At 36.6% G+C, this 23172-nt stretch overlaps 1 protein-coding gene across 1 annotated transcript in view; it reads right to left on the bottom strand.

Moving 5' to 3' along the window:
- Window positions 1–5138: 5138 nt before the first annotated feature.
- Window positions 5139–23172, bottom strand: part of LOC122811525 — a 1751548-nt gene continuing 1733514 nt past the window's right edge. The window contains exon 13 of the mRNA XM_044083457.1: window positions 5139–7543. Within this exon, the coding sequence (XP_043939392.1) occupies window positions 6246–7543 (1298 nt within the window). The 3' untranslated portion in view covers window positions 5139–6245. The remainder of the gene's footprint in view (window positions 7544–23172) is intronic.

Below are 23172 nucleotides of genomic sequence, written 5' to 3'. Positions count from 1 at the left end.
TAAATATTTTACACATTTATATTAAAAGTAAAATTGAGTGCAATACTGTCATAACAAGAGAACCTATGCAAATGGTGAGTGTTAGAAGAAAAATACACCTCATACTTTTGTACAAGACAAACAGTCACATATATAAACACCTTTTTTGATGGACACTATTTCTATGAATATTATAATTTTGAACTTAATATCCAATGAATGATAGGCTGCACTTTATGAAAAAAAAAAGCGACATTTACAAGCTGACCTGACAATGCACAGTAAAACAATCAGCGTGGAATGTACAGTGCTAAAGAAAAAACAAACCTAGAGGTCAATGGACTGATACCACTCTCTACTATGCGAAGGGAAGGAAGCTTTTGACACTAGTTAGGTTCAATAGAAGAGCGGTGAAGCAAAAGTGTGTTGGCACACAAGGTAAACTAGGCTTAAAATGGCCCACAATTACAGCTAGCCCAGTACGTATCTATCAACCTAAAAATGACATTTCATATTTACATTAATTACATAGAAATAGAGGATTATCGAATGGCATATGCCAGCAGTGGTACTACTTAAAATGGACATTATAACATGGAGGGTAATCTGAAGACCTCTACAAAGAAACATTTGATAAATCAGATGTAAATATAAGCCCTATGTTCATACAGGAATTAATATTATTAAATCTATATGACCTACAGGAAAACAAACACTGGAATTGTATATACAGCATCAAGGCACACAGTTTTCCCACTCATACATTCCATCCAAGGTGAATGTTTTATAGATTAATATTGCTGTTTTGAAACTTTGTGATAATATATACATACTTTATTTATTGTAAAATATCACAAACCAGCAGCATGCTACATAAACTTGCTATATAGCACTAGAAAGCTCTTGAAAAGATTGGCAATTCACTTACACACATCTTGGATCAGTTTACATGTTTACAGAAATATAACGGTCATATTACTAATACAAATGCTTGGCAAATAAATCATTTTCCTATATAAATTTACAATTTTAAATTCAGTGTCCCCAGGTACACTTTTGGTTCTAATACTAGAACAGAATATTGTTTAACAAGCAACTTTACTAAACACCCTATTGTTTAAAAAAAAGCTTTCATATCTAACATTTTTGCATCATTTAGAGATGATATGAGCTGCATTTTTAATAAGGATTAGGGAGATAACCTCCTATGAATCGAGTGGCATGCTGGCTTAAAGGATGTCAGGAATCAAGGAGATTAGACTTTTGCTCAGGACTGAATAAGTTAATTGACACCATCTATGGAATGAAACAAATTAATTTTAATATAAGTTAATGAACCCAAAAAAAAAAAGAGGTCCAATGCCCAACACTTTATTGGAGAAACAACACAGATGAAGAATAGCTTTCACGTATGTAACTCAAACACTGCAACTTCTAATTTTATGTAAAAGAACAAGCCATTCAGAAATAAAAAAATACAGTCACATGACACGATAAAATTCCATAATGTAAATAATTACACCAATAAGTGTACGTGTGTGTGTGTGTGTATATGTATATATATATATATATATATATATATATATATATATATATATGTGTGTGTGTGTGTGTGTATATGTATATATATATATATGTAGATAACAGCACAGACAATACATCTAAAAAAATGCTGAATCATAAAAACATACAAGATATAAATTTTTTATTAAAAAAAAAAAACATGCTTGATTTTAAGTTTTGGCTTAATACTATTACTACAATTAAGTCTTGGTAGTTGATGAGCTCTAAAATAGTTAATCCATTTGTATTCCACCATCTCATCTATATCACCCCACGAATATCTTGACAAATAATCTGTAATATTCTAAACTTAAATCTATGTTCATTCCCACTACTTTGAATGTGTTTTGCTAATGCATTGGTGCCAATATTTCTTCTCATATCACAAAGATATGCACCAATTCTTTCCTTTAATTTCATATTGGTCTTTCCTATACAGAAGCACTCATAATGAGTACAGCTAGTGAAATAAATCATTTCCATGTGACAAGTACTTGCTGCTTTAAATGTAAACAATTTTTGACTAATATGATACCTAAAGTGCAAATGAGTATTAATTTCTTTACAACAGGTACAATTATAGTAAGGGATAATACAATTTTTCTTACTAAATGCACTATAACTCTGACTAATCTTTGTATCTTTATAGCATGAATATTGCCAAAGATTTTTTTTCTTTCTTTATTAAAGATAAACTTTGGTCTAGCCCCTATAATTTCACTAATTTCCTGACTGGAATTTAAAATATTCCAATTCTTCTCAATGATTTAACTATATTTGTGTATCTATTGCGTTTCATTATATAACCAATACTATAATTTCTATTACTATTACGCCTAGTCTCAGTAGTTTGCTCTTCACTAGCTGTTTAGCATTCTCAACAAGTGCATCTTTATAGCCCCTGTTTATAAAATATTTTGCCATACCTTCCATTTCACATAAAACACTTTCATCTTTAGTACTTAAATCTACTGGCCCTCAAAAACTGGCTTTTTACTACCTCTCTGTATATATACATATGTCTAGGGTGCATACTATCAGAGTGAACATTTTTAACAGCCTGAACAGTTTTTCTATGAATTTTAATATCAAAACTAATGTCACTATATGTTATGACTATATCAAAAAGTTAACCTTCTCATATAAAGATTTAACATCAAATAAGTAATCAGTATTAACGTGCAAAAAATTAACAAATATGTCAAGACTGTCAACATCACTTCTCCATAGCAGAAACACATCTACAAATCACTTAAAAAAACAATAAATATTCATTCTTAATTTCTATCTTTCTATACCATATTCTATTTTTTTTAGCTACTATGTTTGTTCTCTAAACTGTACTAAATTCTACAATTGTTGTATTACTTTCATGTTACTTCTCAATGTATTAGCTGTTATGACTGCTATTCTATATTGGATTAGTCTTTACTTTTATTGTACCTACATAGTATTAATACTCTCTGTACCTAGATTGTCACTGTCTAATGTTGGATGTTTATTTTGTTTTGGAGCTTTTCTCCCCAGGACTCCATTGAAAATGGGTTCTTTAAGGCCCAATGGACTATCCTGGTAAACCAACTGCAATAAATAAATAAAATAATAAATAAATATTCCCATCTTCAAATCTTCACTGAAAATAAACTTTTTGTCCCATCTGCTTATTACTAGGTTAGCATATATATTTGCCACTAAGGTGGCCACACCCAGTCGCTGATGGTAAAACTTCTTATTAAACAGAAATTCATTATTATTCAACACCGCATCAAGCATGGAGCAAAGCATTTCAACTTTCAAATTTGAAAAATAAGTCTGAACATTTAAAAATTCTCTTAAGAGATTCTAGGTCATAATCATTAGGGATTACTATAAATAGGGACTTTATATCCACAGTCACTAATAACACGTTATTAAAGTTGTTAACCAAAGACCATTCTCAAACTATATAAAAAAATCTGTGGTATCCCAAATATACCTTTTACTAAAGTTTAACAAAGGGGTAAGCTGATTTGCTAAATACTTAAAAAGAGCTGTAGTAATCCATCCAAGTTAATGAAACCCACAATAATACCAACTGCAAAATGAACTTTTGTTTGACAGCTTCTTCCACTGATTCACAAGTGTATAGTGTGATCCAGTCTGCTAAAACAGATAAAATGTTGTTCTTAGGTTTTCTAGCAGTACTGCGTTAATGACATACAATGAACACAAGTAGGATTATCATTTAAGACAACAGAATATATTTACTCCTGCAAAAATAATTGAGTCATCTAGGAATAATACCATAGAAAATTACACTGGAGTATGACCTATTTTCTGATCCCATGAACGGTGGTGGAACAGCTGTCCCCCAGAAACAGAAAAGGCATCAAATCAGGCAGAGTAAAATAATGTGCAAATACAGACAAAAAATCACACAGGCCAAAATACAGCATTTTAATTTAATATAATGTTACAAGTAATTAAATTTTATTTGAAACTTTACAGATCACTCACAAAGTACAAAACCCCATACTTTCAAGACACTAGTGCATAATGCATAGTATATATTGTGAAAGATAAAAATTATTTTCAAATGTTGCATAAAATTATACCTATATCTAAAATGAAAATGCATCATGGACTGCTAAAATTAAAACACAATACAAAAAAAATGAAACTGATTTTTAAAGAAAATTCAGTTAAGGAAACAGACATTAACAATCTGCAAATACCTCAGGTTTCAGAGGAAATGTGGTAGTCCACCCTCCCTTAAACTACTGAAAAGCACAGTACTACACATTAAGGTGAAGCACCAAGAATGGTTAACAAAACAGCCATCACAAATGACTATGCTAGCAGTGTAACAAGAACACAATACGTATGAAAAACATGAACAATGACTGGCTGCAAGATACTGTTATAATAGAGCAAACATATGGGGTCTTGGAAGTTGTGTGAAGTACATTACAAAAAGAAAGGCAATGATCATCACTTCCAAAAAAACAAAACCAGACTGCATGGTATGACTTGGCATGTTTTAATTTTTTTACTAACGTTTTGTTAGCATGCTCCATATCTACCGTAAGAGGTCATCCTTCACCAATGACACAAAAGTATAATGGAATAACCTTCATCCCTGCCTTGCAAAGTCATAAACAATATTTTCTGCATACTGCTACATAGGAGCATTCAGCTAAATCCTTACCCATACAGTTTTGCTGCAGGGTGATGGCCAGTGTATCCACTGTACTGCCCACTTACAAACTGCTCATCAGTTTGTATTTCAAAATCCCCCATTAGCTGGCAATGACTGCGCTGTCAAAAGTAAAATTTTTTTGGCACATAAGACAAACCAAGAGATTTGACTGTAATATAAACATAATGCAAGCAGTCTACATTCTTCTACATTCGTGACTTCTACAATGTTAACTGTTAACCAAGCTACAGATTTCCTGTCACTCAGCCTACAACAACAGATTACACGTGCTTACATTAGGGCCAGAGGCATTCAATATTAAATCATTTTACAGAACATATACACTTTAGGATATATATATATATATATATATATATATATATATATATATATATAAAGAGAGTTACCAAATGCAATATGATCACAAAAGATCATATTAAATGTTAAAGAACAAGGCACTTTGTCTCCCTTTTAAATATTACCTCACAAATGGATGAGCCTGCAGAATGAATCATCGGGGTTGTAGCCGAGAATTGCGACATGCTGCTAAACTATAAACTATTATTAACTTTTTATGAATCACAGCTTTATGTAAATATTTGCAAACCTTATTCTTTATTCACAATTCTACATGATTTTAACACACCTTATTTTATAAAGAGTAAAAATATAATTTAGAAAAATTACTTAATATAAATAATATAAAGAAAGAAGAGCACCACAGAAATAATAGTCATTTTTTTTTAAGAACCAGTTTACGAAGTCTTCCTACTACAACATTTTACACTGCATACATAGTTTCTGCTCGCACTTTCAGTTTCCTAATTTTTTGCATTCTTCTAAAATGAGGAAACTTACTTGATCAGCTTTATCTATGTTTAAATGAACTGAACAGGGACCAAATATTTACTTCACAAAACACAAAATACATATTAACTTTTTTTTATAGGAAACCATATTTACCATTATGGTCCTGTAACTGTTGAAAAGAATTCTAGGGAGTTTCTTGAAAAGCAGTGATATCAATCAGAATTTCAAAAGAAATTTGCAGTACAAATGATCATTCCACCCCAAAGCAGATGCATTTTTATAGAAAATTATTGCAAGAGGCTGCATTAATATGCTTAAAATAATTAATTCTAGGGTGACTGCTCCTTGAGCAGGAGGAAAAATTCCTGACCGCAACACTGATTGATTTTGATTAATGCAGTTTTCAGCTAGATGAAAGAGATTCCCAGAAATGATTCTCCTCCACTGTTAACAACTCCTAATCTCTCCCAAGTGAAGTAAGGCTAATGTGAATATTAGTTTACTACAAGGTTTTCTTGTAATTAATACTGGGCAGCCTTCTAATATTCACAATTATCTAACCTGCATGACCAACAACTTCATGAAGGAGGTTTTTACAAACCTTGAATCTGATATAACAGGAGCCCTGCAAAAATGTTATAGCATACAAGGATTGAAACAGTTCAGAAAGAAAAAAAAAAAATATGCAACTGTTTCAGTATAGAATTTCCAAGCTTCAGTTCAAAGCAGAAGCTGTACAACCCTGACGTGCAATACCTTCTCCTGTGGCAAGATTTTTTTTCACTGAATCTCTGCTTGCATAATTTAAAGTAATATTTTTTTTACTGATAAAAATCTGTCGGCTATACTTTTTGAAGGACTCTAAAGGACTTTTGTACTGACTCAAAATCGGATTGTTTTTAGTTACTAATACATTTTTTGCAGTGGTTTCTGAAGTAGCTTCTGCTTCAGAAAGGTCCTGCTTTGCCTGGATTGCCAGTGCACTTTCATGACTTAATGACCGTCCAAATCTACGAGCGCCTCTTCGCTTGATTACACATGGAGAATTTGCATTGTTTTGTTTCGTTTCTAGCCTTGATTCCTGAGGTGGTGGCTGCTGAACATTTGCTGCTTTCATGGCATCCTGCCTACTCAGTGACTGCACAGACAAGTTATTAAACTTGTGAACATAATCTGCTACAGATAAGTGAGAAGCCTTAGTTTCCTTCATAATTAACCTTTCAGTAGGCAGTCCTGGCTCATTTTGTAAGCAGCCTATATACTTGCTTGTATAAACAGATGAACAAACAAGGCTATTTTTACCATCTAAATGGCTGGGCATATAACTTTTATCACTACCATCCATGTCCAATGTAAGAAATACTGCAGGAACACTCGGTTTTTGAACTGTTACAGTACTTGAATGGCTTGTGTCAAAATACGTTTTTTGACTATCGCAATGCTGTTTATTAGAATTTATATTATTTTCACCATCTTCTGCAGTAGGCATTTTTTCTACGAGCAAAGATTTTACATTTGGTGAAAGTTGGTGAAAATCTGAGCTAACTAAATCTTGGTTTACTGAATTTGTCTTACCTTCTGAACCCCCACTTGGTGTTTGACTTCCAAGGTCCTTTGGTAAGCTTAGAGACCTTCGCAGAACCCTGTTACTAGAAACATGGGAAAACAGCTCATCAGAAATTGGGCTCAAACAATAGTGGTCATCTGTAGAAAATATCACTTCACAGAACATTCCAGGCTCCTTTCTGTCACTTTCCAGAATGTCTTTGTTTTGAGTGACATTACCGCTGACAGTACTCACATTAACGGCTTGGAATGACTGTTCTTTCTGAAGATACTCTGAGCAGATTTCTTGGCTGTCAGGCTTAACTGTTGTATTTGAGCAAATCATACACTTACAACCTGCTGCCACGGAACTGTGATCGAAGTCTATTCCTTTCTCATCTACTCCAGGTACACAGAGAGGAACAGAACTTCTATAATCATTTTCTTCACAAGTGGAGCTAGATATTGCTAAAAGAAAAATAAAACAAGTTTAGCCTCCATTATAAAGTTCCTAAAGTTTTATTTCACACACTGTAGCCATGTTTGCCACATACTGTAATGAACATTTACTATATCTTATAGATTTACTTTAAGAAAAGGAGATGCTAATTAGAAGGAAATCTTCATTTTGAATTATTTTTTACATCAATGTACTCTTACATGGTGTTGCTCCTAGCTGCTCATACTGAATTAATAATTGCTAGAAAAAGATGAAATAATGGGATCATCAGCCATATAAAATGGCAAAAATATCAAGAATACATTCAGAGTTGGTAATTCAAGCTATATTTTTGAAACATTACAGTGCAAGTATAAGCAAATCTATGTGATGGAATTTTTGCTTACAAATCCCTTCAAAACAGTTCTATAATATACCATTATGTGCTGGCTCACATATAAACCTTCACATGCACTTGCCCATGGAAATTGGCATAGATCAGAAGAATCTGTGTTGTGCAGGAAAGGCAGAATGGGTACGTATAAAAGAAAAGGTAATAAAGATAAGTAAATTGTGCTGATGTTGCCATGCATTCTACTTTAGCATACTTATGCATATTTCCTAAATTTCTCTAATGGAGAAGTGTACAGACTTGTACAAAACACAGCTTTGAGAAGACCTGCATCAAAAATTCTTCATTAGCCATGGTCTAGTTATCCGTATAACATTGTTAATCAAAAGTATGTGCTGCTGATCCTGTGGTAGCTTTATGTACATCAAAGTAAAGGCATTACCTTGTGAAAGCTGTTATTGTACTACCCAAGTTATTCACCTCCAAAAGCAGTCAAACCACTCTTAAACAAACGTAAAAACCTAGAGTAATTATTTATTAAAAGGTAAGTGAATTCATATAAATGCTTCATCAGACCATGACAAACTAAAACCAGCACCTTTAAATATTCATCACAATTAAAGATAAATTAAATAATTTAGAGCTGTTATTCCAGCAAGTAATGTAATGCTAAGTGGCAGTAATTTATCTCTGTTAACAAAACAGTGCGAAAAAGTATTCATCTAGTATCCCTGGATGTACGCTATGCCAGAGTCTCTACTAAAAGGTCAGAGAAAGTACACTTTAAAAGGACATTCCCTTTTTATCATTATGGCATGAGACTCCTGTTTGCATCAAGTACGTTCAATTTCCTGTCACATACTTTGTGCTCTTTACATGAACATTTTTTTTCACTTGATAATATCCTTCTAAAGCATTCATTTTTCATAGTCATAAGACATAGAAAACATAATACTGTATACTACCTTTACCACTCTACAATGAAGACATTTCACCACATATCTTCTCAACTCACTCATTTCCTTTACCCATCACTCTTCCCTAGCTTTCCAATTGTAACCCTTCCTTTCCCTTATCACTTCCTCTCTCTATGGTTTGCTTCCTGCTTCTAATATAGCACTATATTCACATTCTGTCTTATGACATTCACTACCCTTCTGCACGTGTCAAGTTTCTACCTCCTTGCCATTCCCAAAGTTGCTATCCTTCTTGAACCTAACAGAACCTGTTACCCAATTTTTCATCCATGTTCCCACAAATCTACTTTTTATTCCTCTTTTCTTCCACCAGTGTCATCCATTTCCTTGTACCTGCAACTACCAACAAAATTAAATGCCCACTCTATTCTTTCTTTGTCTGTCCTCCAAACATAGAAGCTGAATCTCTTTTTTATCCTTAATGTACACTGTCCTCCAATACCATGATATTGCTTCACAATTTTTGATTCTCCCTATAATTCTACCAAAATAACAACTGGTCAACTTTTCTCATATTTGCAACAGTTAGCATCCAGCTACCAACCTTCCTTTCTCAACTCTACTGCAGTCCCATACCTCTAATGCACATCATCTACTAGGCCACAAAATCCACAAAGCTTTCCTAGGTGGCCCCAGTGTTTCCGCTAAAAAATCAAATTCCTAATTACTTTTGTGTGTTCATCTATCCCTTAACTGCTGCAATACATCTTCAGTCTTTAATTTTCCTGACTTACAATTTATCTTATAAATTGTCCTGTCCTCTTTTTGTGCTTAGATTTCTTCCTCAGTTCCTCATACACTTTAAATCTCTGTTCATCTCCCCTTTAACTACCCACACTCTCCACCCTAACTCATGCCATCCCCAGATTTTTTTACCTCCATATCCCATGTCTTATCAGTACCCAAACAAATGCACCACAGGCTGTGCAGTAGTACAGTGATTAATGTCACCTCACAGAAAGAGGTTCTCTGGTTCAATTCTCAGCTGGAGTGCCTTCTGTGTGGAGTCTGCATTTCCTCCCTGCATTTGCATGGGTTTCCTCAAGGTGCTCTGGTTTCCTCCCACATTCCAAAGGCATGCATCTGGAGCGTTTCTCCCTGGGCCTCCGCTGAAATGGGCTCTGTCCCTGTCAGACATTCCTGGTAAGCAAATGTTAAAATTAAAAAAAAAAAACTCAGTGGAAGTTTAGACATGTCTACCGGAACTTTTTTTCTGTCAATTTCCCTCATTCATAGACTTTTCCATTAAATACTTCCACTTCACCCATTTAAGAGCTGTTCTCAAAATCCCTTCTTGTTGCTTGCATCATCTCTCTAGATATTCTTCCCCTTTCCACACAAATGCACCAAAATGTCTTTATATCCTACAATGTCATAACCATTGGATCTGTATCCACATGCGGTAGAATCAGTGTCCACCGTCATCCTACCTCTCCATGAATCAAGTTTCTGAACCACCTGTCACTTTCTCACCCCCTTCCAGCTGTTCTTTGGAATATCATCTACTGAGTGACACACCTTCAGAATCCAGCTATTTATCCCACTCTTTCTGATCTTTCACTCTCACTCCAACACCAACTTTAACTACCAGTGATTCAAAACAATGCATACTACCTTTTCCTTATAAATCCCCCTTCCAAACTCATTTTCTGTGTTAGGCTCTCTGATTCTACTAGAAACAGCCCAGGGATAAGGCATAGCCCTTGCTTTATTCCTTATGTATGGTCACCATCTGACTGTCCTCTTATTTATCAGTATCATTTTCTTATGTAGCACCTACACTCCATTCAACAATTTTTTCATTACCCACAACCTGGCTCAATAACCAGAACAAAATCTCTAAGATTATACTATTGATAACCTTTCAGATATCCATTAACACTACTCCAGCAACATCTTCCCACTGACGTTCAGCCAAATTAAAATTTATTAAAGTTCCCCAACAGCCAACTAAGGATTTTCATTTAAAACCTAAATGTTGTTTCCTCGGTTATATCATATAAATATGCTAATATTTTAGCCAACATGTTAGCATACACATTACGCAGAGTGATGTATAATTATCAGGGTCCTTATTCACTTTTCCTTGTAAAGACAATAACTGCAGTTTCACTCTATATCTAGTATTACCACCTCAGTCAAGATCCGATCAAAAATCATACCCATCTGCTTATTTACTTGTAGATCCCTTTCTTGTAAAAGTCTGTAGGGACACAATCAGGATCCCCATGTCAAGTCTCCTAAATATCTGTCTATACAATGTACCTCATCCATATATCTCCACCCAAGAACATCCAATGGTCTACCTGTAAAGTTTTAACTCTCCACCGCCAAAAACTGTGCTTACTCTGTTATTGAATACAGCTTCTCATAACACCCCCTAAACTCATTAAGCACTCTCATCCTATATACTGTCCCCACCCGAGTCTTCTTTATTATATTTTAACCTTCAGCATAACATCCCAACATGCACATCCTACTTCCCCACTACTTCATTTTTATATGAGAATCTTTCATTTTCCTTGACTGTAATCCATGTCTCTCTGTGTATTCTTCCATTTTATTCATCAGATCCTTAACCCTTTTATGAAGCCTTCTTAGTATCTATACTCCACTCTATGTCCTTTCTCCTTCACATCTCACTTAACTTCTATAACATTATTCTACCACTCCATGCTGCCTTTACAGCACCTCACTCCTTAATGCCACCAACCCCTCCACAATGCACCCAGTTTTGCCATCACCTCTCCCATTATTACTTGCAGTCACTGTATCTGATATCCCATCAGTTCTCAGGATTCCGTCTATCTTGTGCCCACTTCTGACTTTGCAGCTGACACCTATTGCCATATTATTTTTGCAAAACTCAATTTACTTAACCATTATTTCTCCACCTGTCATTGTAGCTGCTATGATCAAGTCCAAACTGCTCATCTCTTAAAGTGAAGCATCCTTTCTTACCCAGTACTCTACAAACATGCACTAATAATATCCTTTCCATGAAATTCAGATTTACAAAATAGTGTAGCCTTTTCTGTTTCCCAAACATTAAATGCTGTCCTATCATCAGCCTATCCCGTGTATAAAAGCATCCAGAGTGATCATGCACTCCTCAATCACCTCCCTTTTTGTCCTCATTAGGTCCAGAGTACTACTCTCCTTTCTCCCCATCTATGATCCACCTCCCCTTGACAATCTTGACTTATTTTCTTCTATCTAAATTCCTCTTTCACCAAAATTCCTACTCTTGTTCCTGCTGCTCCATTCATAATGACTGACACTTTCTGATCTTACCTAGCTTTGTACATTTCAATTTTATCTCCATCATAAAAAAGTACAGTTGTGTAAAATCTTACCATAACAGTAGATGTCCTTCTCTTCACTGTTGCAGTATTCTTTATAATAGGGATCTCTGTCAAGGGTAGCCAGATATCCGGCCAGTATACAAAAGCTTTTAGGGTGTAACAGGTATGCGGTAAGTCACACTTTTGCTCCCCATGCACAGTGTATGGCATAAAGGTGAAGTCAGGACACCTCCTCAGAACTGAAAAGCCAGAGTAGGAATGCCAGATCAAGAATACTAGTAGGCTACAAGCACATCCAGAAGAAAAAAGGACTAGGAGGAGGAGGGAGGGAGTGAATACTGTAACATTGAAGAGGACAGCTACTAGATTTTACACAACTGTACTATGCCCTTCCATATCACTGCTGCAGTATTTACAACGAGAGTGGAATAGCTTAGCAAGAACAGTGGGAGGAGAAAGGGCCAGCACAGCCCTCTAGGAAACCATGGTGAAAGGTCCTAGCAAAACCAGCTTTGGCCCTAGAAATCACATCCAACTTATAATGCTTGGTAAAGGTATGCACAGAAGTCCAGGTAGCTGCCTCAAGAACAGAATTAATATCCAACACGTTGAAAAAAGAACCACAAGAAGCCACATCCCTAGTAGAATGAGCCTGAACAGAAGGAAGGCTTTTCCCATGAAAAGAATAGCAAACATAAATGGCTTTAGATCTTGTAAACAGCCAAACTTAAAGATCTAGGATGAAAAGAAACAAAGCTGTTCAGATTTGTGGAAAGCTTTAGTCCTATCCAAATAATATCTGAGCTGTCTATGCAAATTCAAGGTGTGCAAAACCTTCTCACCAGAAGACTGCAGATAAGGGAAAAATATGGGCAAATGAATAGACTGATTAACTGATGACTCATTAACCACCTTGAGCATAAAATGAGGATTAGTACGAAGGAACTCCCTGTCCTTATGGAAAACTAAAAAAGGAGGAACAGCCACAAAGGCTGGCAGGTCAGACCCCTGTCTGGCAGAAGTAGGGACCAAAAAAAAAGTAGTCTTCCAAGAACAATGCTGTAAGGAAGCTGAAGCAGCACACACAAAAGGAACCAGAGTCAATTTGTCTAAAACAAAGTTAAAGGTCCCAAGGATGAGGGACAGGCTTCCTGTGAGCCCTACAGTGAAGGATGCCTTTAAGTAATGGTTTGGCTTCAACTCTAGAGGCTAAAAAGAAGTCAAAGGCAGACCAGTAAAAACAGCTGATAAGGGACCTTAACAGAAGAATATGCCAACCCAGCATTGAGAAATTCACACAAATGAGACAGAACCAAAGGAACATCCACAGTAAGTGTATCCAGGTTATGAAAGACAAACAGAAAATCTCTTCCATTTGGATAAGTAAGATTTCCTAGCCTCCTGCAGGACCCGAAACACTTCCTAAGAAAAAAGGTGTCTACAGAGGATCAAAACCCTATCATCCACAATGTCAGTTGAAGAGTAGACAAGTGGGGATTAACAGCCAACGAGAGCTCTCATCTCTGACACTGATGTGGTCTTTCTTTTGCTGATGTGACAAAAGGGACTTGCAGATTCAGAGGACCAAAGGAGGCCAACCATCCCACATCCAAGGTATTTGTGAAATGTAGTGAGAGGGGAGTGGAGGTTGAAAAGGAAGCCCTGGGTTGTGGGACAACTGATAAATCCACCACTGAAGTTCCAGCTTGACACGTGGAAGAACAGGGACTAGAAAATCTAAAGGATGAGAATGTTGAGTCTAAACTGACTTTGGAAGCCACTGAAGCTTTCTCATGCGGAGCTTGGCTAGAGGAATCATAGGAATTGGTGGAAGCCATGTAACCCAGAGACCTCAGAAATTCTCTGGCTGTGACTGAAGCCACAGAAAAGAGAGACTGAAAGAAAGCAATGAGAGTTAAGGCCTTGGGGGAGGCAAGGATGCAGCACTGGAACAGTCTAGATCCTGCATCAGGAAAACATGATCCTGTGAAAGTCAGGAAAAGACTTCTTGAAATTTATGGTAAACCCCAGGCCTTGCAGGAGAGAAATGACTGCTGAAGTAAGATCTCTGGAGAAGAGGCCTGAATATGCAGGTCATCCAGGCAGGGGAAGACGTATATCCCCTTAATCTGCAGAAAACAATCACAGGAGTGAGGCATTTCGTGAAGACCCTTGGGGCAGTTAGACAAGCCAAAGGACAAAGCAGAGAACTGAAAATGTCAGGAAGCAACAGAGAAACAAAGTCTTCTTGAAAAGGGGATGCAGTGGAATGTGCAGACAAGCATTCTTGAGATCCGGGAAAACTAGAAAAGCCTGAGGAAGTAGCAGAGGAAGCAAGGTTTGAAAGGACAACATCCAAAAGGAAGGGACCTTCAAAAAGGTATTTAGCTGAGAAAGATCCAGAATGATCACTAGGTGCCCTCTTTCCTGGGGATCAAGAACATTCTGGAATAACAACCCTTCCCCTTATGAGGAACTGGAACTACCTGAATAGTTCCCAATCCCTGGGCCAGCAGGCCCTGACGCACCTCTGGAAAAAAGAGCAGCTGTTCCTGAGGAGGCTGAAGAATGTCCAGAAAAAGGGGAAGAGATTTCTAAACCATGAAATAACCCTGGTGAATAATGGAAAAAACCCAAGAGTCTTGGCCAAATAGGAAGGGATAGAGAGACGAAGAGGAATGTGAATGAAAACACCACGGCAAGGATAATCAGACAGACCCTGGTTTGTCAGAAAAAGGAAACTTCTGAGTAGTAGTAGTTTGGGTAGCCTTATCAGGGGTAGCCCTTCTACCTCCCTTTTACCTTTGGGGGAGGGTGAGATGGTCTACAGACAAAAGCAGGCTTATTAGGATAATTCCTCTGAAACTTGGGCACAGGGGAAATAAAAATATGCTTCAACTCCTGTAAGGCCTTGCCCTTTTCTTGCAGGGACCAAGTCCACAGCAGCAGCTCCAAACAAATGCTTATTATTTAGAGAAACAGTGATCAGTTTAGCCTCGATATAATCAGGGAAAGGCTGAAGTCTGAGCCAGAAATACCTCCTCAAAACAGATCCAAATGCAGCAGCCCTAGATAAAGCATCAGCTGCACCACAGCTGCATTAAATGGAATGGCGAGCTACTTAGGACAATGTACCTAGCAAAGCAAGAGTAAAAGCCTTCCCTCAGAATCAGTGAGATCTGAAATAATATGACAGGACTGAGAAGAGCCAGAATGCATCTAGGCACGTGTGTCTGATGGTGCTAAAGGCTAGGGTAGCAGAAGTAAACGTCTTCTTACTCTGTCTATTCGTGGTTCTGCTATCCTTATCAGATGGAAGTAACAGTTTAAAGCTTTTCAGAAGCCACTGACACCACGGAGGGTTCAGCAGAGGAACACAAAGAAACTTGCAGTCCTCAGGCACTTTATAAAATCTACCAGCTTTTTTTGGGATTGGAAATCAGGAGCCAAAAAAGCATCCAGCAAGGCAGTGAGAACAGGAGAAGAGCGTAAGGTTTAGGAGACTCCATTTGTAGAAGCTCAAAGTACCTTTTCTGAATATCAGACACCTAAGCACAGTCCCATTTGAAAAAATCCATCATTCTGGAAATAGTATCGCCAAAAGAAATCTTCTCAAAAGGAGATTCATGGCTGATGGTCTCTTTATCCTCAGAACCATAGTCAAGTGGCAAAGGAATCTGGGAAGAATATGTTAGGGACTCTTCATCAGAATCAGCAACAACCTCCTCAGAAGAATCCTGCTCCCTGGGTCTCTTAAGAGGAGTAAAAGACCAGGAAGGAGCAGAACAGAAACTCCCTGTGGAGTCTTAAGAGACAAAGGCATTAAACAGACCTTGAGTGATGTATACAGATTCACTCTAAGGACATTTTGGAGCAGCCAAAATATGTTTAGTTTTCTGTTTCATTTTACATTTCACGGTACAGAATGTAACTGCCTTTTTAGACTTCTGGGATAACCTGCAAGTCAGACCACAACGAGACAACTTGTGTAATGAAACAGTGCATTCTACTAATACCGAAGGTTCCTCTGGGCTTACTGGGGTCCCTAACCTGAATAATTGGTTGGTTTCTACATCTACATTACAACTACAACCCGGAGCGATCAAGGAGGGACACCCGGCTGGAGGAACCGTATTAACAGAACATCTGAAATTTTTTGACTAAGGCCTCCTTAAAATTACAATTAGAAATCTCATATTTTCGTGAATGCATAAAACAGAATATAGTCCCTAAAGGCTTACGGGTCTGGCAATACCCAATGGGACTTTAAACAGGTTCGTTGTGCCACCAAGACCTGTTGAAATTATTTGACAGACATAGACTCAAACTGTTAGAGGTAATGATGAAACATTACCAAATAGTCATACCAGATTGAAAATGAGATTAAACAAGTGGATGAAAAGATTAAAAACAACAGTGACTTTAATCGATACTTGTATGATTATAATAGGATTTTTTCAAGTATCGATCAACATATGAATAAATTATGGGACAATAAACTAAAGAAACTTAACAGGGATGTTGCAGACTACAGGAATGGGACTGCATATCCCAAACCACTCCCTTCGCAACTTTGGAACTCTACTGGTTTTGCTAACAATCAGTCAACTAGTGGAGGAATGGTTACAGTAAACAACCAACAGGAAGTGATGACATCACAACAGAGCAGAGATGCGAACGAACCAGAACCAGTACAGAGAAGTGAAAGAATCGCAAATAATAGCAACATGAGAGGAGAAGGCATAGAAAATGAACTGCACACTAATTCTAGATCAAGTTCTACAAACAGCAATTCAAATTTACAAACCAGAGGGCGCAACCACAACCCTCGAGCTTCGTACCAACAACAAACAAATCCCAAATGGAAAACGAACTAGAGGAGGAGGTAATGACTATACAAATTAACCCTCCTCAGTTAAATAGATGTAAAATATTGTTGACCAGTACTAATGACTTTATGATTTATAACTACTCAACATTTGACATAGAAAATGAACTAGTCAACCTGTTGGCTAAGGGATTTACCTTTGTACCTGACAACAAAGCAGATCTGGGAAAAGTTCTCCTCGATTTGAAACTTGTTTGTTAGGGCTTTAAACTGAAATGTCATGTTTGGGGGAAATGAATTAACACATAATGAGTTTTATATCAATAGCAAATTTAACCCCCCTACACATCCTGTAATCGGGTTATTTGAAACTATGTATTAACTTGACATTAGGAATTGTTTGAATAGGAATTTCATTAATGCACATAAATGCAACATTAGTAAACCTGAGAGAGCATTGTTATGTGAATTGCAACAATTGCCTATAAGAACTATGAAACATGATAAAGGGGGAAGAGCTGGTCATCATGAGTACAGACGATTATAATAGAAGAATGAAAGAAATTTTACAGACCGACACATATAGTTTAGTGTCAAGAAATGAGTTGAACACAGCCTATACTCGAGTAAATATGTACTTAAATGACATGTTAATTGAATCTAGGATTAATATCATCACTCAATTACTTAACTATGCCAGCCCCAAGGATTCCCATTTTATTTGGGATTCCTAAAATACATAAATGTATAGTGAATCCCCCTATGCGACTTTTGGTTGACACACGCAATTCTATTACTTACTCACGTGCGGAAATGGTTGATACAATTTTGAAAAAAATATATCAGTAATATAAGTCAAATCTGTAAAGATTCTTGGACATTTCTAAACAGCATTAACAATTTAGAATACAAAGAACAGTACAATTGTATGACCATTGATGTACGAGACCTTTACTCTTCAATCCCACATATTGAAGGCATCGAATGGGTGTCTCATATGTTGAGAATGAAAGGAGCTACGACTGATGAAATCCCACTAGTTGAAGAACTCTTAGACATTATACTTAGTGATAATTATATCACCTTTGATGATGAATTTTATCTACAAAGAACCGGTGAAGCTATGGGTTTCCCCATGTGGCGCAAGCTTTTCCAATTTAGTTATGGCCCACTGGGAACATGAATTTATTAACAACAATCCAAATATTAAAGATAACATTTACTTCTACACCCGGTTTCTGGATGATATTTTCATGATTATTAAAGGGAATGACATACAAGCCAGGGAACTTATAAAGTACTTTAACAGTACAAGTTTTTTACACCTTACATTCAATTTTGATCAGGACTCAACAGCATACTTAAACATAAACCTTAGAAAGGACAGAACCCAACAATGTTATACAGCTACAGTTTTCCATAAGGAAACATAGTCGAATGCTACCTTACATTTTTTCAGTTGTCATCCACATTATCAAAAACATTCAATGGTCAAGGGACACCTAGTGAGAGCTGCCCAAACGATAACACTGGAAACACTGGATTCTGATTTCCTGCTTGAGTGTAACAAACTCAGATATGTTCCTTAAATGTGGCTATCCTGACCAGATGATCTTACAACTTATGGAGGAAGTGAAAATAAAAAGACACAATGGTACATTTATGCCCATTTTAACTTTTAGAAATAATTCAGAACTACTATTGAGACAACTGAAAATGTGTTAATGAAACTACCGAAGTGTCCCTTGTAAGGTACAGATTTATTACAACTTATAGTGTAAACATGACAGATATAAGGAATATCATATGTAAAAACTGGAATTTAATTAAAAATGAAACATCCTTGACAAGTTCATGGAAGCCCCCCAAGTTGTATTTAGAAGGGGCAGGAACATCAAGGACATACTAAGTAATGGTTGTTTATATTCAGACAACTTGAGATGTATAAGTGTAACATGTAACTATTGTAAATATGTAGAGACAGGAATGACTTTTCAAATAAGAGACAGAATAGAAAGGAAATTAAATTGTACCTCAAAAATGGTGGTCTACTTAGCTTCATGCCAAAGCTGCCCTGCATTTTACATCGGAAAGATCGATAGGAAGCTAAAGGAGAGAATATATGAACACATTTATAGCATTAATTGACACAAACAAGAAAATGCTTTAGCTAGACACAATATGGAAAATAGTGATCACCATTTTAAATTTAAAGTTATAGACCAAGTAACAATTGATGCCAGGGGTGGATCACATTCATTGATTTTAGAAAGGCTCGAACTACTATGGCAACTACGCTTAGACGCATGCCATTACCCTGGTTTAAATGAGATGTACTCAATTTTAAGTGTTCTTAAACTCAAAAGTTTAGATAGATTTTAATTAATTTTTGACATGTATTAAAATAATGTTTTTATTCATGTTTATAGTGTACTATTGTCAACATATAAAATGACCTGAATATGGGAAATTTTTAAGTGAATAGTTTTTCAGTGAATATACTTCAAACTTTATGTATACCACTTTAAGTGAAAGGGAAGTGATTGCATTCACTATGATCACACGGCATAACTATTAACCTTTTTAAATGGTTGTAGTTGTGTTAAAAATTATCTGATGAAGTTCAAACATTTTTTGGACGAAAAGTGCTTAATAAAGACGTTTTAGTACAGCAGAGCATCGTTTGGGGTTTATGCCTTCAATAGCTATCATTGTTGAACAAGGATATTACACTGAGTGAGGAGCATCACCCCCCCTCCCCCATGTTGGTTAGTACAAGGTCAAGAATGTTTGTACCCCCTGGTAGGAGAACAGAACTATTCCAGGATATTGGTATTAAGGAAGTTTAGGAATCACTGGGCTTGTGCATTAGTAGTAGTGTAGGATTCCCAATCTATAGCGGGATAGTTGGGATCCTCCATGAAGATTGTATTGGGTTGAATAGAGAGGGACTCTAATACATCGAGATAGGTAGTATGGGCTTCCTGGGACATGGAGGGGGACCTATAGATTCCAAGGATATGGTATGAGAACCTGCTTATGGTGAGCTGCATATGTATACGAGTTCCAGTGGATTCTACACTAACTAGTCTGAGACTCCTCCACCTTTAGCTCCCTTTTGTGAAGTAACTGGGCTAAAGGTGTGAAAAACTTTGTAATCTTATACTGCTGAGGTACTTTCTGCAACTTTAAACCACTTCTCAAGTACTACACAGATGGCTACACTCTCCAGGGTGAGTAAAGTTTGCAGAGAGTGGAGTTTCTTGTTAAGACTTCTAACATTGTGCAGTACCACCTTCAGATATTCCTTTGTAGGTTCAGTTAATTTGAGAGGTTTCTCACACCTCGTCTCTTGTAGAGTCCAATATATCACTATTGATTGCTTCCCATTACATGATCTTCCACCAGGTACATTCTGCACTTGTAGCTGCTTACAGGGTCAGTGGGTTCCACAATAATACATCCGGATAAGTGACAACATCCACATAGTATCTTCATGTTTCAACCCCTGGTAAACTAGCAGCCTAACAAACATTGCCATTCCATATGACTCGCAGGAAGGCAGGTCAAACCATCTTGAATGCAGTTACTTCCTTGTCCATGCCACACAGTACAACAGCCATGTTAAGTTCTTAGCAACAATTAATAAATAAAATAAATCCTCAAATATTTTGACATTCACTACTATAGAAAGCCTTTTCGAACTATCTTCTGCCACATCAGCCATTTCAAAGTACTTTAAGTGTGCAGGTTAAGAATCAGGTACTGTGGCCATCTACTCACTGTCTCCCTATTCTACAGGATTTGTCAACTTAGCATTCCAAATAAGGCACCCTCATCATAGCTTATTTTTCATTCTACAAGTTAAAATGGATCCTGAACTTGCCTCTGAGCATATTTTCCTTATGTTTTCCCTTCAAGTTTTAGCTTCCAAATCCTCATACTAATAAATAGCCTCAGTACTTTTACTTTTTATCTCACTGCCAGCTGCTGTACATATTGTTCCAATTTCTCCATAAGCTCTCACATGAACTGGTTTCTTCACACATGGCTGCCTTTCTCCTGAACACTCCCATCTATGCCTCAGTGGTTTCCATTTCAGACTGACTGACTCTGCAGGTGTCTCCATATTTCAATAATCTTTGCATTCATTACATCACCAATTTTTTTCCCAAAATTTAAACTGCCATAATTCTAGCATGAACACAAATTTCCCTGAACCCTTTCCAGTTTTGCCAACCCTTTTTAGTTATCCATGAAGCAAAAGCACTAGAGAGCCATTCTCTGGTTTGGCTCAAAAGTCCCGTGGCCTCTTTAAAGAAACTATCAAAGTATAAGATTATGGTGGAACATCAGACCACCCATGCTGAAAATTAAAATGTTAGGTCCCAAGGCTCTTAAATGGGTATTCCTAATCTATATGTGGGTTTGGGTTCTCAAGATGTGACTGACTTAGTTTATTGCCTATGCGAGAAGAAGAAAAATACAGCATCTGTACAAAGACTCAAAATGAAATTCCATCAGAAAAGCAACATTTGCAGAGAGAAAAAAAAAACAGAAACCATGGACACAAAATAGTTGCGTTATAAAAATGCACAACTGTTTTAAACATGTTCTTCAGCCAGAGAATAGAGAGAATGTGGTAGACAGAACTTTGTAGACAGCTGACAAAAAAACAAGATACATTTTACAAACACTGCATGTTCTAATGGACTTTTTCCAAAAAAACTGCACTGCTTCAAGGAGTCCCATTATAAAAGGCAGGTTTTTCACATCTATGTCTGTGAAAATCAAGTTATCAGTAACAAGTTACTTCAGTCTCAGTGGTAACCTCACCCCCTAATGTTAACAGCTCCATCACAATCCTCTGTTACTTGTGCCTTTAACTAGCTTATAGTATGGCAATAAAGGACATTTTGGTAAAGAAATGGCCCATCTTAAGGAGCAAGTAGGTGATAATTGAAAATGTTGGCTCACGCCCACATGTGGTATATGTGGGTCTATATTAAATCACTGAATGCTTAAAAAAGCGAACAGTGATTGATCGACCCTATATAAGCAAAAGCTTACAATGTCAAAGTGTCAGAACAGCGATATTTTTTCCAAGGGAAAAAAAAAAATCGCTGTTCCAACAAAAAAAAAAAAATAAAAATCAATTTCAAACATTAAGTGGGGGGCTTCACCCCCCCACATCCCCCCTACTTAAATATACCAATTCCAAGACTGCACTACAGTGCCGAAAACGGCAAGTACCAAAGTGGTCAAGAAAATTCTTTCCCAGGGAAAGAATTCATTTAACAGCTGCTTCGATATTTTGCGTTTTCAGCCTTTTAAGTTCGACCAAGACGCATTTGAAAGAATGCGTCTTCAGTCTTCTAATACAGACCCGTATATAAAAGGGGGAAGAACTTAAAGGCAATGTTCAAAAAAGGGAAACCCTTTCCAATGTTTAACTTCATCACAACTGAACAAATTCCAGTGAATGAAAGAAGGGGGAACTTGGACTTTAACTCCTGAAAAGCTTGAACTTTACCGGCAACTTTATTTGAATGTTGATCTTCTGACAGGTTTAAATGAAAATGTATCAGTAGCTTGCTTGTCCACTGAGCAAGGTGCCTATACAAATACTAATTACAGTCTTAAGGGTAGCAAAAAAACACTTGTAGTTTACTGCAGCTGAGAAATATGCATCTGCACCCCAGCAGGATCTGGGTGTCACTTGCACTACTGATCTCTCTGACTAATTACAATTTTGTAATTATGTGACTATTCATTGCTGCAGTAGCCTTAGTTATATGATTTAACAGCTGTTCAGCTTCCAGAGTTTAAGGGCAATTAAACTAGAAACAAACCCACATGGTGGAACCTTAATATCAACAACATTTATAATAAAAGGAAAATAATTTTGACTAAAAGTAAGAAAAGTAATTCCCAGAATGTTACAACACTTGTCACTGAAATAAACAGTCAACTCAGAAGCTTAATAAAAAAACAAAGCCATGTATGAGGCTAAAATAGCTATCCAAGCCAAAGACAATCACAAAGCTTTTCATGTTCGTAATCTCAAAAGCAAATTACATCAATGTGCTGAGCTGATTATGAATGATGTTACCTACACTGAGGCTGAAGATATAGCAAATCTATTGGCTGGTAATATTATTTCTAACTTTGCCCCTCTCAACTTCTGTCCCTCAAG

The sequence above is a fragment of the Protopterus annectens genome, chromosome 1.part0, assembly GCF_019279795.1.
Source record: "Protopterus annectens isolate FY-2018-M chromosome 1.part0, PAN1.0, whole genome shotgun sequence".
In the NCBI taxonomy this organism is placed as follows: domain Eukaryota; kingdom Metazoa; phylum Chordata; order Ceratodontiformes; family Protopteridae; genus Protopterus; species Protopterus annectens.
The sequence above is the reverse complement of the archived record's forward strand: the minus strand, read 5'-3'. Positions and strand labels throughout refer to the sequence as shown.